Source organism: Pelodiscus sinensis, chromosome 28 (genome assembly GCF_049634645.1).
Source record: "Pelodiscus sinensis isolate JC-2024 chromosome 28, ASM4963464v1, whole genome shotgun sequence".
NCBI lineage: Eukaryota > Metazoa > Chordata > Testudines > Trionychidae > Pelodiscus > Pelodiscus sinensis.
This window is the reverse complement of record NC_134738.1, coordinates 1618393-1636361: the sequence shown is the minus strand read 5'-3', so window position 1 is coordinate 1636361 and position 17969 is coordinate 1618393. Positions and strand designations below refer to the sequence as shown.

The window sequence follows — 17969 nt, the reverse complement described above, 5'->3', positions numbered from 1 at the left end:
ATTGCTTTGAACTCAGTTATAATAGCAGCTAATTCCTCTCTCTCAAAAAGGTGGATGTAAAAGTTATTCTAGCTGTTGTGGCTTGAAAGGCCAAGAGAGGCTCAGAAGCAAAATCAAAGCACAACATAAATAGAATTACCAAAACTTAAATGAGAAATAAAATCAGTGTTCGTGTGTGGAAAGAGCACCTATATTCAAGTCTAGGTTTTCAAACCAAGAAGCCACTTAAAGTCAGACACAAATAAGTGATGAGATTTTCTGCCTTCCCCCCGCCAAGTTACTGAGCACCTCCAACTCCTGCAGAAACAAATGCGAGTTGAGGGTTCTTAACTATTTGAAAAAAAATCCGGTCACTTATTCAGGAGCCCTCACGGAAGTTAGGTTTCCAATTTATTTTTTCAGGGTCTAGCTTGACATTTATTTCGTCGGGCTCTAGCAGGATAAAGTCCTGACTGATTTCTTCTCAGGTACTGTCCAAAATACTTCTGACATTCTCATTCTGCTAACAGCCAACATGTTTGGTGTGACTTGGAAAATATTTCTGGCAGAAAAGATTAAGGAGCACTGCACTATTAAATCCACTTGAAATGATTTATTCACAAGTTGTCACTGTTTTTATCATTTTGCTAAACATGTATTTGTATCCTTGTTACAGTGTACAAAGAGTTCTATCCTTTTCTGATAATAGTAACATTAAAAAAATAGGGTACCTAAAGAGGCAAGTTCTTGCTTTGCATTCATAAATCTATAAGTAGGAATTCAATAGACAAACATAAAAAACAAACCAATATGTACAAAACCAATAGCATGTACATCTTATCCTTGACTGAGATCAGTTAAACATCAACTTGGAAATGAATCCCTTGCTCTCAGCTCCTACTCTGGACCCTGTGACCTTGTTAACTGACGTGAAGTTTGTGTTAGCATGTGTAACTCAAAAGGCACTCAAAGGTCACAAGTTCCTGAGGTTAAGTGGGATACAGATTCCCAATGAAAAAAGTTAAAACAAGGAGATACAGAAATACAAAAATTAAAAAAAAACAGATATTTGGTATACACAAATATATCAGGAGTCAACTTGAATCCGTGCTGAAAATTGTGATTATGTTAATCACAAAGAGGTGGACAATACACCTTTGTAGACTTCTCAGTACATCAAAAACAATGCATTTCTGAATGAACTTGTCTTAAAATTTCAGACTTGTCTTTCTTATTGTTAGACTAAAAAGTGAACAGAAGATAAATATTTTCCACAACATTTAAAAAAATGGTCTAAAACCATGATAAACAAATATACATATGATATGTGGAAGGCTTAAAAACTAAGAAGGCTCAAAAAAAACTGTACAACAGTTAAAAAACTATAAAGAAAATTAAAGGGAAAATTTAGCCCTGGTGTAAGGGCCACTGGAGTAAGCGGAATTTAGAGCTCGCTATTTACAGTTCTGCTACAAAGAGCACAACCTAGTGGCTAGCAACGGAAAGCTTTTTTACCCAAATCAACCAAGTAACCAGGAATTTTACAAATAAAAAAGGTTAGTAACATTTCATTCACATAGATTCACTTTCATCAGTTAGGCTCAGATCTTGTGCCACTCCCCATTCCAACAACAGAAAAAGTCCAAACAAACTGGTACAGATTTCATACAAACTTGGAATGGACGTTCTCTGGTAACATAGAACAGAAAATAAAAGAAAAAAAAGGTATGGTATAACTAGTTTTAGCCTATGTGGTTTCAGATATGCATAGGAATACACTGAGGATAAAGAGTAGACATATATATTTATCTGCTACAGTATAAGGCCTTTTTTAATATGTCATAGCTCTGTGCATCAACAGGGCATTTAACTTAAAGCAGGCATACAATTATAAAAGTGCTACTGTGTTCCACTGAATGGGTGTCTCAGTTTTCTGGGTTGTCTAGCAGTCCATCACTCTCAGTTCTCTTCTCTGGTGATGTATATAAGAAGTTACAGCAGATATACAGAGGAAAAATCAGAAGTCTACTGTCCAAGTTCATTACTACTTGTTCCTGTAGAGCAAATATGAAGGAACATTTTAAGTGAGTTTAGAACAATAATTCATACTGAGGAACAAAAATAAGGGGTAGTATAAATAGCTGCACATAAAAACAGATCCAAGTAAAACAGCAAAAGACTGGAGTCCATCTAACTGTACGTTACCTCCAAAAAAGAAGACAGAAATCATCACAGAACTTAAAGCATATTGTAAATTCACAGCATTGGGTATGAAGAAAAGAAAAAAAAAAACAGTGCAGGAGGTGGCCAAACCATCTCTGTTCTTGGGGACTCTGTGATGGTAATCTATTGCCATTTAGATATTTCAACAGACTGGATAATCTATCTACGATGATGTGCTGAAATTTCTTGGTAGTGGAACTAGCCAAAACATTTTTGTCTGTCCCCCTCACAATGAATTTGGACCCATTAAATTTGCAAATGTATCCTATAGGAATATTTGAAATTTACAGAGAAACAAAACTTGTGTGTGCACGCCATACAAATATTGCCTTAATCAGGAAATAAAGGAAAGAAGAAGAGGACGTTATACAAGAAAACATGCTCCCTCTCCTAGACTATTGACCCCAAAGTGGAGATCTGTGTGTTATTTATAAAAGAAAACAAACCTTAGGAACAAGTAACTATACAATGAATTCTAACAAGGGCCCATGTGACAGTCATGTGCCAAACTCTGCAACTTATTCTTAACAGAAAGGCATCAAATTGGCCCTGAATTTGTTCTATATCTATACACAGGTAGCAGCTAACAGACAATACTCAGTAATATACTAAAATATGATTGAAAATACAAGATCTGCACAGATTTTATATTTAATATTAAGCTATGTAATACTATAATTGGAAAAAATGCAATTGTACCTAGAAATTTGGTAACAGCCTAATGTTAGTTTTGGCCACTATGAAAAGGCTCCCTCTTACACTAACTTGTTCAATCAAATCTGGTTAATTTCTCAAGCATTGGAATTCTGGTTAACAATCATTCTTAGCGTGCGTCTTCGCTGCACCCTTAGCTCAAAATAAGCTACACAATTTGCGCAAGTTATTTTGAGTCAATTTCAAAATAGACTATTTCATAATTTGGTGCTGTCCACACAGTGCCAGATTTCGAAATAAACTGCTATTCCGAAACATCCCTTAATCCTCATGGAATAAGATTTACAGGGACTTTGGAATAGCACACCCGTTATTTCGAAAGATATTTTGAAATAATGGGTGAGCTGTCTAGACGCAGAATAGCTATTTCGGACTACCGGAAAGTATCCTGAAATAGTGCCGCTGTCTAGACGTACCCTTAAAGATGTTAAGATAATGGTGTATATTTTAAACAGCACCCTGAGAATTTCATTATAGCCAGGAATAAAATCCAACTAGATAATCTGATTTTGTTCTCCCATTTAAACAAGTAGTATTAACTTCCATTATGTGTAGCTGAAATATTTTAAATTGCATGTCTGCAACTAAAAAATGAAATAGATTTTTTTTAAAGGGGCACTGATGGATTCTTCTCAATTGTTTTGATGCTTTGGACTGTTATGAGGTTTAAAAATAACACAAACATACCTGATCTTTCTCAAGGGTCAGTATCTGATATCCTGTGGTTCTACTGCAAATAAGTTTCCCATTGCTGTCAAAAGAAGCTAGACGTAACCTATTGATACAATGAGAGTTAAATTACTTGATTTTGTCTCCTGTAGCTTATTTTTCTGATGCTACAAGAAGCAGATAGCATTTCATAGGGAGATAGAAGCACACACTGTTATACAGCATATCTTGTGCCAATGAAGCAGTCATCTGTTAATGAACCAATTTCAGTAGGAAATCAGTTGAAATACTAACTTTAAATATAAAACTTCAGTGACATAGGAACTGTTGGCCACTCCTTACCTGAATGCTATGCTTCTCCGTGGCTGCAAACTGACTGACCCACTGCACGGCTGATTCAGTGTGTTTCGTTTGAAAATGATGTAGCGATTTGTATATGTGACGAGCAGGTCAAAGCCAAAGTTGAACCCAGTCCATCGCCAGCAGTACTAAAGAACAGAGAAAATGTGTAATTTCAATGGGTTATTCCAATAAGAAGATAGTGCTTTTCACTATGAAGGAGATCCCAAAGCACTTCATAGCCTAACATACATACTAAGGCCCAAAATCTGTATCTGATCTACATATCCCAATGTCTGCTTAGAGTTCTACTCAAACAATAGACTCTGTATGTGTGCAAGTGCCCACTCAGATCTGATTGCAGTATCAGGACTTTAAGTCACCCACCACTGAAATGCAACCACTTCAGGTGTGCGATATCTTCTATCACATGAAAAAACTACAGAACAGTTTCTATACAACTCATAGAAGAGCTGCCAATTGAAACAGATGTGACATTTAGATTGGATAATTATGTAACTGTCTACACAGTGAAATTTGGTCAAGCCACATGTTTTAGGAGCCACCTAATTCTTACCTAAAGCCATGGAATTAATCACAATCAAGTTTCAATTTAAATCCATCTGTCCATAAAAGATTTTATAATGTACCAATTGCCAGAGTAATTCTAAGAAACATAACTCCAGAGCCCTCTGGACCAAGGGTTGAATATATGTATGAAGTGGTTACTTCAAACAACAGATCCTTCAGTTAAATGACTATTGTGTACAGTTGGGAAACAAGTCCTTCACCCTTCTAATGTTATTCCACAAGGCCTGCTATGTAAGGATATAGACAACATACTTTATGCATTAAGAATTACCCATTAGCTGTTTACAACCAAATTGTGATGTAATCTTGAGCATTAATAATTCTATTGCAGAAGGTGACCAAAATTGGTACTGTGGGGTTCTATGTTTAATGAGTCACTGATTTGCATAATAATATGCTCAGTTTACGTTTGTAAACATATTTTTGTCCAAATGCCATTCCTGAAAACTCAACCTGCAATCACAGAGTCAATTTATTTACTTTTTATGCCCTCTCACCAATGAATTTTTTTAAGCCAAACTAGGGCAGATGTCTAGTCAACTTTATTGTCATCAAATGATACTCTCTGGTGAGCCTGGAAAGCAGTATTTTCTTCAAAAGCTTTGCTTAGGTGTAAATAACCAGAATTTAGCAAACAATTCTGCGTAAGAAGAAAATACATATGACTATCTTTACCGGTGTGTTGGTTCTTCAGAACACAGCCACTTTCCAGAGGATAACTACATTCATATTTTACAGATGGTGTTGTGCACATTGTATTTAAAATTATAGTTTAAGAAGCCCATGGTTTCCATTACTTTGCAAAAGTTATAATTAAGTAACTCAGAAGTTTCCAACAGCAGCTCAAATTTCCCCTCTAAAAATGTTCCATATTCAGATTTTGTATTTCACTAAGTAGATTTATTTGTGAAAATATCATTTCCATTATAATCTTCCTTTTTGGTGCAGTTTCTGAAAAAATCCACTGAATACAATCTTTCTGAAAATATGTAACATTTTCAAGATAGCTTATTTTTTTACAAATTAAAGCATGGTTTATACTTACATCACCATCCTTTCCAAGCTTCCTACCACACCTCATGCTGTTTCCTTCAAGTTCTTCTTTATTGATTTCTTGAGGTCTATGAACATATGAAGTAGACCATTTTGAGAATGATTCCACAATTTATTGTTTATTTGTAAGAAAGAAATATCAGTAACAGCAGCAATAAAATACTCTGTGGAATTTTAGTACAAGTCAGCTCCTAAGCCAGACTACAAGTCAGTTTCTTACTGTATTTTGATCAGATATGCTTTTACTAAATATAAACCTTCGAATAAGGATATACAGGCAGTCCCCGGGTTACGTACAAGATAGAGACTGTAGGTTTGTTCTTAAGTTGAATTTGTATGTAAGTCGGAACTGGTACATATTGTAGGGGAAACTCTAGCCAAACATTTCTCCAGAGCTCAGTTTTATTCTCCCACACCTCACTTCCCTCAGTCTTTTATTCTCAAGCTGAGGTGTCTGCTGAGAAAAGACGCTCCGCGTCTCCCTGGTCTGCTGGAGGGGGGCGCTAGCTTCACGTCTCCCTGGTCTGCTGGGGGAAGCAGCTAGTGCGGGGTTGCCTCACCCCGTTTGTAAGTAGGGATCCGATGTAAGTCGGATCCATGTAACCCGGGGACTGCCTGTAAATATAAGCCTTACAATGGGGATGTAAAATACCATTTAATTAACCAGTTAAACATTTACATTTAAAGGTTAATTGATTGAACGGAGTGGTTCCCGGGGAGGAATGCTACCAGCTCCCAGACCATTAGCAGCATCATGGGGGGGGAGAGTGAGGACTGAAAAAATGAAATATGAAAATATAAGACACTGAAAGCTTCTGCCTTAAACACTGAAGGTTTTTAGTAACATACATAGATTCATAAAACAAGGTAACTGCCCTGAGGGCACGTCCAAATCAAGGAACCCCATTAGAATTCAGTTAAACTTTACAGCATGGATGGGACTCTAGCCGTGTTTCTGCCTAATAGGACTAAATCCTTGGACATCCATGCTAAGTTTTATCTGCATTTTAAAGAGGTCAGATGGAACAAATGGGTTTTCTAGTTGTGATATTTTTGTAGAGTAGACAGACTCAGACAGTATTTACCTGTAATTCAGAAGGATTACACAGAGAAAGATCATCTACCAGAATAACAATTAGACCATCCAAGCTAACAGGTCATGTAAAATTACAGCTGTGGGACTACGGAAAAGCAGTATAATCAAGGTGCACCTAAAGGGGAGGAGGAGCTATCATGAAGGACTGCATGTGTAGGTGGATGGTTAAATAGTGTGCTTACATACAAAACTCGTACCACTTTAGATATAAAGCATAACGAATACCTGTTTAACTTATTGTGTGACATCGCGGTGGCAAAGGGCTGGGCTGCAGGCCAGTTCTGGCCCCTAGAGTCCTGGCCTGCCAGACCAGCTGCAGGGTGGACAGGCCAGAGCTCTCCCCTCCCCCAAACCAGATGCAGGTTGGGGTGGGGGGAGAAGAAGCTGGAGACTGGGGCCAGACCATGGAGACCCAGTCCCTCCAGACAAGCCCTTTCCCCCCCTGCCTTGAGCTGCCCCCCACAATGCCCCCCCTTCAACCCCTCACCTTGTGCCCTCATTTCAGCACCCATCCTTTTTATTCTAGCAAAAGGCAAAAAAACCCTGCAAATACTGTCTACCAACAAACTCTAATGTTTGAGTCAAATTCTTCCTTTATTAATACAATTTTTTTCTTTTTGAAAAATACTATCATTTGAATAAAGCATGTACATTTTCCTTTTATTTCCCACACAAACCCCCAAACACTTTACTTCACTAAGACTTGAGCAATGACAGGTACATCTGCTAGTACTTTATTGGGAAAATTAAGTGGACTATAAACACAAAATTTTATACAACTTGCCATAGAATTAATTTTTATTTATGGCGTCCTAGCTAGCTGATAGTCAAATATTTTACCAATTCTTGACATTGAAAATATGCACTAAGGATACAGAACTTCATTCTTTCTATCAGAACAGTAATTAGTTTTCAAAATCATAACCAAGAAGTTTCTAGTTATATATTAACCTCTTTTTACTTCTCCCTACAACTAGCTACAAAAATTTAAAAGTAGAACCATTCAACAGTTTATCCTAAGCACTTAGGCAGCATTACTCCTTATTTACTCCTTCACACAACACAAGAACCAGAGATCACTTCATGAAATTAACAAGCAACAGGTTTAAAACAAACAAAAGGAAGTACTTCTTCACATCACCTGTGGAACACAGAACAGGGAATGTTGTGAAGGCCAAAAAAATAACTGGGTTCAAAAATTTTTAAATAAGTTCCTGGAGGATAGATCCATAACTGGCTATTAGGCAAGATCATCAGGGATGCACCATCGTGTTCTGGGTGTCCCCGGACACGGACTGCCAGATTCTAGGAGTGGAGAACAGGGGACGGATCACTCAGTAATTGCCAGAATGCAGGGCTGAGGGACAAAATCACTCTCTTAATCAATGATCTCTACCAATGTGATTGTAACCACTTTTGGATGAATTTGTTAGTAGCCTGGCAAGAATCAGTTATTGTAACTTTTTAAATACTGTAATTAAAACCCATTTTCAACAGTTAATACTCCATACTGTAACTGAACCCCCATTTTAAACTTTGTACTGCCTTGACTCTGTTTAAAGTCAGGTGTGTGTGTCTGTAATCTCATAAGAACGGCCATATTGGGTCAGACCAAAGGTCCATCCAGTCCAGTGTCCTGTCTGCCGACAGTGGCCAATGCCAGGTGTCCCAGAGGGAGTGAATTCAACAGGTAATGATCAAGCGATCTCTCTCCTGCCATCCATCTGCACCCTCTGACAAACAGAGGCTGGGGACACCATTCCTTACCCATACTGGCTAATAGCCATTTATGGACTTAACCTCCATGAATTTATCTAGTTCTCTTTTAAATCCTGTTATAATCCTAGCCTTCACAACCTCCTCAGGGAAGGAGTTCCATAGACTGACTATGCGCTAAGTGAAGAAGAACTTCCTTTTATTTGTTTTAACCTGCTGCCCATTAATTTCATTTGGTGGCCCCTAGTTCTTACATTATGGGAACAAGTAAATAACTTTTCCTTATTCACTTTCTCTACACCACTCATGATTTTATAGACCTCTTTCATAACCCCCTCAGTCTCCTCTTTTCCAAGCTGAAAAGTCCCAGTCACTTTAATCTCTCTTCATATGGGACCCGTTCCAAACCCCTAATCATTTTAGTTGCCCTTCTCGGAACCTTTTCTAATGCCAGTATATCTTTTTTGAGAGGAGGAGACCACACCTGTATGCAGTATTCCAGATGTGGGTATACCATGGATCTCATTTCAAGGTATAAATGTGGTGGTGTATGCAATGGGATCAGTCCCCCACCCAGCCTGTCTCAGAGACTAGCTGCCAGCACCACCCTGATTAGGGTGGTTAGATATCGTTTAATTTAATAATCATGTAACTGCACCAAATCTTAGCAGTTACATGATTATTTGAAAGTCCCTGGGGGCGGGGCCAGCAGCCAGTGCACTCACAGCCCTACTCCCAGGGAGCCCCCTGTACTCTGTGCTGCTGTCCACAGGAGCTGGTTCACAAAGGAATCTGGTTTAAAAACTGGCTCCCCACACAAACCAGCTTGCCACCCTACGCTGCTGCTTCTGATTCAGTAAAGTACAGCCGTTCTTATGTTCATTAAATAATGGCTCATGGCTATATGGTGAACTGGGGCAGTACATATAAAATGATGGGTCCAAACTATATAATTCATTTTTTCGGTTCTACAATCATCCTCCAGGAGAATCGATGTGCACCAACACAGCCCAGCTCCCTTCCTCATGTCTGGACCACATGGCCAGTGGAACAGCATGAGCAACTGAGGCTGGTAATTATATGCCATCTGAAGAACTGTGTGCATGAGTGTTTGCGCACGTGTGGTGGATAATTTTAGTAGCTAGGGATAGTAAGTTAATTCTGCTCTCATAATAAATGTGCCATATTGCCTTACTCCCAAACAAGATTCTGTTAAGTTCTATTTTTACAAGAGTAACAAGACAACAGTATGCCAGACTAGAGAGATCATTGGTTTGAACCAGAATGGCTCTTCTTATGTTCCAATAAGTACAATGCACTTTAATTCTAAATATTTAGCCAGAAAAAAACCCCTAAAAGTGGAAAATTAAAATAGACTAAACTGCAGCTTCAAAAAGTAATTTCCCGCAAACTACGGTAGACACAAAGACCTATTTCAATAAATAGAACTATATTAATGTAACATAAAAAGTACAGTACATCTACTTCAGGTTTACTGCAAGGTGTATTTTGATGACTGAATCCAATACTATGTGATAACACTTCAAGAAGAGTGAAGAAAGTTCAAGACCCTGTAGTTATAAACTACTTTAATGAAGTGGGAAGGGTTGTTACTTCTGGGCTCTCAAGTAAAGCAAAACGCTGAAATCATGCAGCATTGGTCTACCACCACATGTAGGCAGTAATGTGCATAAAGAGTAATACACACTTTTAATGAAAAATTATTCCATTTTCTGTAGCCTCAAAATAGCATGTGTCCATTAAACTGTGCACCAGATGGGAGGGATATGAAAAAACGATGTCACTTAATGAAGTGACAAACAGTTTTCACATTTTGCTCAGATTATTTGGTTTGTGGTTTTGGTTAACTGTTCAGATGTCAAATACTATAGCATCCTATAGCTGCGTCTCTCAGAGAGAAAGTTGAGCTGGGGGAGATGGCAACTGGCTTGGACAAAATATGGGAAAATTTCTGATAAGCAATTTATTCTTTTACCCACACATGTGCCTTCTAACTTTAAGATATCTTCCTCCTGATGAAGCAACACCTGGCATCTCTTTTCCTATTTGAAATATTAATTAGGGATCCAAGCTGCCTCTGTCTTGGGTCCCAGGAGGATATGTTCTGCTGACAAGCGGTGAAGCCTTTTCACTGTGGAGCTGCAAATCAGAATCTGGTTCACTCTGGGATTTGTAACATCACAGACCAAATCCCAAAATGAGGAAGTGCCAAGACATAGGAAAAGGGGGCAGTGTCTCCCTCGTACACAATTCCAGAGCAGAAAGGGATAGGAAGAAGAAGCTGGCTCATTTTAATAAAAACACTGATCAATAAAATCAACTAGGGCACCACAGAAAAATTCTTAGGACATCTGATTTTAAGTGAAACTACACAATTTTCACTGATTAAACTAAGAAATTCTATTTTGCCAAATCATTCTCCAGTTCCACCCAGCATTACATAAATACAATGCAAGAAATTTATTAACAGAACAATGCAAAAAAACTACTAGGACTGCCGATTAATCAGTTAATGCTCACGATTAACCAAAAATTAATCATGATTTTAAAATTGGAATTAATCTCACTGTTAAACAACAGGATACCAATTGAAATGTATTAAATATTTTGGATGTTTTTCTACATTTTCAAAATTTAGTGATTTCTTTTACAACAAAAGACAATGTATACAGTGCTTGCTTAACTTAAAAATATATATATATTTGCACGGTAAACTACAGAACTGAAACACCAAAAACAGAAAATCTACCTTCCATAGTGGCCGGCTGGCTGGAGCACCCCTGCCAGCGGCACACGTGGACTGGGCCCACCACAGATAGGGGCTACTCTAGACCATATGAGTGAGGCTTACCAGTTAACATCCATAGTTTTAACTGAAATCAATAGATCTGAAAATGTAGAAACTGTGATGGTCCCCGGTCCCTCCGCCCCCCCGTCTCATGTATACAAACATGCATAACTCAAAGATGCTTTGGACAAAATGCCTCATGTAACCTACCAGTTTTAATGTCACAATCTGCTGGATCTGTACATCTGATTTTGGTGTATGTATCACTCTTCTATGTAAAGATAGAAATATGGGGTATGGAATGGTTTATTGGCTTTTATTTGCACATTTAAAACATCAAAAGTGTTTCCAATGCTCAGACACCTTAATTCAGTGGTGGGCAAAAGGGCCTCCGCAGGCCAGATCCGGCCTGCCAAGCAGATTGATCCGGCCCGCAGAGGCCCTGCTGTGTCCCCCCCTCAGGCCAATCAGAGCTTGGGGATGGCAAAGTTTCCTTTGCCCTACTAGGAGTATGTAGCACTTCGAAGTGCTATGTGTTCCTGGCTGGGTGGAGGAAACTTCGTGCACTTCCCCCGTCCCCAGGCCCTAATTGGCCTGGGGGTGGGGGAGTGTACAAAGCCTCTTCCCACCCTGCTAGGAGCATGGGTACTTAGTGGGAAAGGGGAGGGGGAGCAAAGGGGCTTCCCCCACCCTCAGACCAATCATAGTCTGTGGCTGGGGAAGCATCCGGGCTCCGCCCTTCCAGCCAAAAATTATTGCCCACCCCTGCCTTAACTGCTGGGTGATCAATTTAAAGGACAAACAAGGCTGTTCTCAAATCATTAAGTCTAAGTAGTGGCTGGTCTTAGGAAGACATTTGACCACACCAGCAAGTAGGAGGATACCAGTTTGGCCAAGTAATTTTCCATGGAAGGTGGGAGAGAGAACAACAGGTTCCCACCCAAAGAGAATCTATAAAAACAATGGGAAGCTATCTATCTCTCTGTCTTTGGCTTCCATGACACACTCAAAAGGATAACTGGTGACACCACGGAGAATAAAAAAATTTCCCCAGGCTTGAAGGTCATTGCCTGAAATTAGTGTAGTTTTAGGGTAAGTTTGCAATGAGTTTTAGTGTGTTAGAATGATATGTTCATTTTCTTTTATTTTAAATTTGTAATTTACTCTGTTTTCACTTGTAACCACTGAAATCCTACTGTTTGTACTTAATAAATTTACTTTTATTTACTATCAAGCCCAGTATAAATAATTGTTACCTGGGAGAACAGTGTATACATCTTCCTTTCATTGTTAAAGAGGCCTGAATGGGCTTTCAATGTGTGACACTCTCACACAGTGAAAAATGGATTTGGATTACAGGCAGTCCCCGGGTTACGTACAAGATAGGGACTGTAGGTTTGTTCTTAAGTTGAATTTGTATGTAAGTCGGAACTGGTACATATTGTAGGGAAAACTCTAGCCAAACATTTCTCCAGAGCTCAGTTTTATTCTCCCACACCTCACTTCCCTCAGTCCTTTATTCTCAAGCTGAGGTGTCTGCTGAGAAAAGCCGCTCCGCGTCTCCCTGGTCTGCTGGGGAGAGAGGGGGCGCTAGCTTCGCGTCTCCCTGGTCTGCTGGGGGGAAGCAGCTAGTGCGGGGTTGCCTCACCCCGTTTGTAAGTAGGGATCCGATGTAAGTCGGATCCATGTAACCTGGGGACTGCCTGTATATTTAGTCCCATTTGGGGGTTGGTTTCCTTAATGCTGTGCCTTTAAACTGCATTCTCCTCAGAGCTGAAGTGAGGAGGAGGTGAGGGAGAGGCAGTATTCTCAGCTCTGTCTTTTGTCTGGGGGAGACCAGAAGATCTGGCCCAGCAGCACAGGATGGTGAGGAGCACCAGAGAGTACGGTGGCGAGTGTCAGTGGCTTTATCAGCACCTTAGGAAGCAGCCCCAAGAGGTTTTCTGCGATCGTGTCCCATCACAGAAACATCCAAAAATATTTAAATAATTGGTATTCTATTATTGTTTAATCACATAATAAATTGCAATTAATTTGTAATTGCTTGACAGCCCTAAAATCTACAATTGTCATGATTTGCCGGAATTCATAGACAATAGTACTAAAGACTTGTTAAACGCTATTTTTTCTATTAAATGAAACTTGCTTAATTCAGCTTAACATTTTGAAACAATCAAGCAAACAGCTTCTCTTTTCAATTTGTTTGGGATGTGATCCAGAAAGTTATCAAAAAGTCTTTTGTTTAGCAGTATATATCAGATAGTAGGGATGTTAGATGTCGATTGATTGAATACTCATGTGACTGATTCAAATTTTAGCCATTACCTGACTATTTGAAAGTTCCCAGGGGCGCGGCCAGCAGCCCGTGCGCTCTTATCCCCACCTTGTGCTGCTGTCTCTATCAGAGGCATCAGCGTGGAGCGGCAGTACCCTATGGTGCACCTCTGTCCACAGCGAGCCAGGGCCCGCATGGACAGAGGCTGCTCCGCGTCAGCTTCCCCTGCCCCATCTCCACCCTGCTGCCTGTGACAGAGGCAGCAGTGTGGTGGGAGGGGGAGCAGGCAGCTCCGCGAAGCCAGTGAATGTGGGGAGCTGGCTCCCCCGAGCACTGGCTCTTGCCCCCACCCCACCTCTGAGAGAGGCAGCAAGCAGGGGGTCAGGAGGCTCCATGGAGCTGGCATGCTCTGAGAGCTGGCTTAAAAGCTGGCTCCCCATGCGTATCAGCTCAACCTGTCACCCTCGCTTTCTGAACTACTGCCTCTCTATCAGAGGCAGTGGCACGGGAGGCGGGGAGGGCAGCTCTGTGGGATCTGGTGCTTGTGGAGAAGCCAGCTTCAAAACCAGTTTCCCACAGGCACTGACTCCCGCCGCCCCGGACCTTGCGTCCTCTGTATCAGAGGCTTATCAGTTAGTTGACTACACATAATACAGGACTATGTAGCACAAGATGGTTCATTCGATGATGAGCTTTCGTGGGCCAGACCCACTTCCTCAGATCAAATAGTGGAAGAAAATAATGGCTGTGACTATTTTCTTCCACTATTTGATCTGAGGAAGTGGGTCTGGCCCACAAAAGCTCATCATCTAATAAACCATCTTGTTAGTCTTTAAAGTGCTACATAGTCCTGTGTTTTGTTTCAGCTGCACCAGACTAACACAGCTACATTTCTATCACTTGACTACACATAGACATCCCTATCAGATAGCAGGTATTACTATTAATAAAGTAAATGTTTTCAAGAGTAACAGCAGCATTAAAATACTCCTAAATGCAATTCGCTTTATCTTCCTTGTTTATGCTAATATTTGACTTCAAGAGGAGCAGAGCCAGAGTTTAATAAGTCTCAAGCTTAATAAAACAGCTGTAATACTCACTGTGCAATGTTTTACTAAATGCTAGATGCATAACAGCTCTCGCATTTTCAAAATGTTCAGTTCTTGTAATACATTTGATGTAATGATTAAAGCATAGAAACTTATAACTGCATACTTATTTGCCTTTCTGAGATAATGCTGTTGCCAAGAAGAGGCATCTGACAAGCAAATTAAAAAAAAAAAATCAAGCTTACCCTAGGCCTATCTCATACATTTGTGTATTTTCTAAAATCATGCTGGTGTGACAAAACTGATGCAAGAAAACCGAAGTAAAAAGAGAGTCAAAAGACAGCCCACAAAGCTGAAATAGTGTTAGTTATCTCTATAATTATCAACAGTTTTGCAAAGCCCTCTAATACTGAACAGGGTACAAAGCTTCATTATTCTCTCTCTTCTCCCCCATATTGCCTCAGTTTCCATATCTATACAGAAATGAAGTGACCTATTCAAGCTCAGATAGCAAGTCAGTGAACAAAAGAATAAAATACACTTCTCCTGGCCTCCAGATATTGAAATGATTGTTCGAATGGTAGTTGGAGAAGGGATAGCATATTAACACTTCTTATTTTCTACTGATATGGGTTATGCTCAACAATTTTGTATCTGTTATTCTGGTAAGTGTATTCCATATCAAAGAACTCTTCCACTCTGAACAACAGGGAAAAGTAAAGTAATTACCATTCTGTTAGATGGTTAACCAGAACAAGAACACTTTGATGACTCAGACTAAATCCTGGGTTAAACAATTGATTTTTGAGGTGGAAAGGCCATCAACTCCATGTAAGTGAAAGCATTTGAATAAAACAGAATAAAATAATCCCTGAAGAGCCAACATAAAATTGGGTCTGCAATGCAAATAGGGACAGGTAAATGAACTGGAGCATTGCAAATAACATTATAAAACGTCTAGGAAACAGACTGCACAGGAAAATATTGGGAACAGAGTGCCACCACATATTTGAGTGGCAGCCATCATACAACAAACAATTTAGGAGCCAAATCAGAAAAAAAAAGTTATATCAGACTTTATGCTATGCAAGCTCTTCAAGATTTCCAACTAAAACAGCTAGTGATTTGCATGGAAGCAATACATTATTTTCTAAATAAGAAACTGAAGACTTATTTTTGAAAATAAGAAAAACTGAATACAAGGAAAGTCACAACAGTTGAGAGGAAAAAATGCTTCTCGTTATACACATTTGAAGGTTGAGAGCTATCCCTCCAATATTTACCTAATTAAAAATCATCTTATTTATCCTATACACTTTCCTTGTCCATTCAGGCACATAAAATGGGGACGGAAAAACTAGGAAGGTTAAAGTTAGTTTCTGCATATTTTTCATCTTTTTAAAATTTTCTTCAAAATTGATTACTAAGTCACTATTTCTCATCCTCAATACACATGACAATGCAATGCTAATGGCGACAAATACTAAGCAGGAGGAAAAAACCCAGAAAATAATGTCCAACTATAAGTTATATCGTAGAAAGCAAATGCTCAAAGTCTATTTTGCAGATAACTGGAAACTGACCAGATGAAAATGAATGAGATGGATTACTCCACAAAGAATTTGGGTGTGAAGTTGAAAATAAGCGATTCAGCCAAATTTTCTCATTTTGATGCAAACACTAACATTTATGCATATCTGAGTCTATTCCAGAGAAAGATTCTACTTAAAATAACAAAAAAAAAGAAAACCTGTAATATACCTACCCAATATCATTGTCTTGTTCTGCTCTGAGCATGGCAAACCACTGCTGTTTGTAAACAGAGGACAACCATTCTAAAATTAAAAAAAACATACATAAATGTTGGAATTTCTTTGGAGGCGGGAAAGGGGATTTTATATAACATTTAAAATAAGGAAATAAAATTATACTGAAATGAAAAGATTCTTTATTAATTAAAAAGCCAATTCATATCCAGTCAATTGACATTTCACTGGTATGCTCACCTCTAAGACATATCTGAACTATTTTAAGTTGCAAGTACCAATAAAATTATCCTGCTCAAATTGGCAAAGTAACTTACAAAACCACATATATCTTTTGTTCTCCAATCAGCACCATTCTGAACTTACGGGTGAACAGATTCCCCTCTCTTCTCCTCTTGCCCCCCATCTCTGCCCCAAAAAGAACAGTTACAAAAGGGTTGGAATGCAGTTCAACTATAGCTTACTGGTATACAGCATTTTTCACATAATAAATCGAAAAAAATGATACTTAGAAGTACAGTAGAACAAAGGAAATCCTTTACATAGCAGGCATTCCTGTCTCCATCTCAAGTGAACGATCATATTTGAACATTATGCAATTAGAAGCATAAAACTGAAATGTAAGAGCAGTGAAGATTCAAATATGCCTACACTCAAAGGAAATAGAAGGATAATTCCTATTTCTTATGTAACACTTTTCATCTGTACATATCACAGCACTTCACAATAGAGATTAACCAATTAACCGATAAGCATCAGCTTACCGGTTCCGGTTAAACTTTTCTGACAGCATGCTCCGGCTCCCACGTGCAATCTCACGCTGCAGGCTGTGCAGTATAAGGCTGCTTATACTGCAGAGCTCACAGCACAGCCAGCTCCCTGGCTCCTGGCCCAGCTCTTGGAGAGCCAGATGCTGCCCCGCACTACAGATTCTACAGTATCAGGGACCACAGCACAAGGTGGCAGCTGGCTCCCTGGAATCAGGACCATCAGCCAGCTGTGCTGCAGGCTCTACAGTATAAGCTTTCTATTGCAGAGCCCGCAACAGGTATAACCAACTAAGATTTTTAACGATTACATTGTTACTTTTTTAAAACATTTTTTACATCCCTACTTTGCAATGTTCAATGTATTTATCTTCACAACACAACCGTGTGATGGGAAAACAACAGCATCCCAATTTTACAGGTAGGGAACTGAAGCACAAAAAGGCTAACGCCAAGATAACACAGCAAATCCAGAGCTCAGCAGGGAACTGAACTAGTCTGCCATACCCTAAACCAGGGCTACTCAACTTTGGAAGCCCTGGGGGCCACAATGATACTCACAGCACATGCCAAGGGCTGCAACTTAAATGTGGTTGCATATATATGTATATATGCAAATATATTCAAATAGCTTATTTCACACTAAGGGACATGAATACAAAAATTAAGGCAAGATCACACAACACACAGGCCCCACCGAAGTCAGTTCTGCTGATATTAATACAATGCAATATTTTTATCCAATTTCCACACATATGACAGCACTTTTAATGAGCAATGAGAATCCAGGAATTTAACTACTAACACACACAGCAACAGAAGACCATTATATTGACTGCTTTTTTGTTTTAGCTCCCACCCACGGGCCGCAAACAACGGGCTGTGGGCCTAGCCCACGTGCCACGTGTTGAGTAGTCCTGCCC

The 17969-nt window shown here is 39.4% G+C and overlaps 1 protein-coding gene across 2 annotated transcripts in view; it reads right to left on the bottom strand.

Moving 5' to 3' along the window:
* Positions 1-577: 577 nt before the first annotated feature.
* GMCL1 (germ cell-less 1, spermatogenesis associated) overlaps positions 578-17969 on the bottom strand; it is a 41399-nt gene continuing 24007 nt past the window's right edge. For both annotated transcript variants that reach the window (XM_075910866.1, XM_014571518.3), the window contains exons 10-14: positions 16279-16348; positions 5561-5636; positions 3928-4073; positions 3604-3691; positions 578-2033 (exon numbers count right to left, since the gene is read on the bottom strand). In XM_075910866.1, the coding sequence (XP_075766981.1) occupies positions 1905-2033; positions 3604-3691; positions 3928-4073; positions 5561-5636; positions 16279-16348 (509 nt within the window). In that variant the 3' untranslated portion in view covers positions 578-1904. The remainder of the gene's footprint in view (positions 2034-3603; positions 3692-3927; positions 4074-5560; positions 5637-16278; positions 16349-17969) is intronic.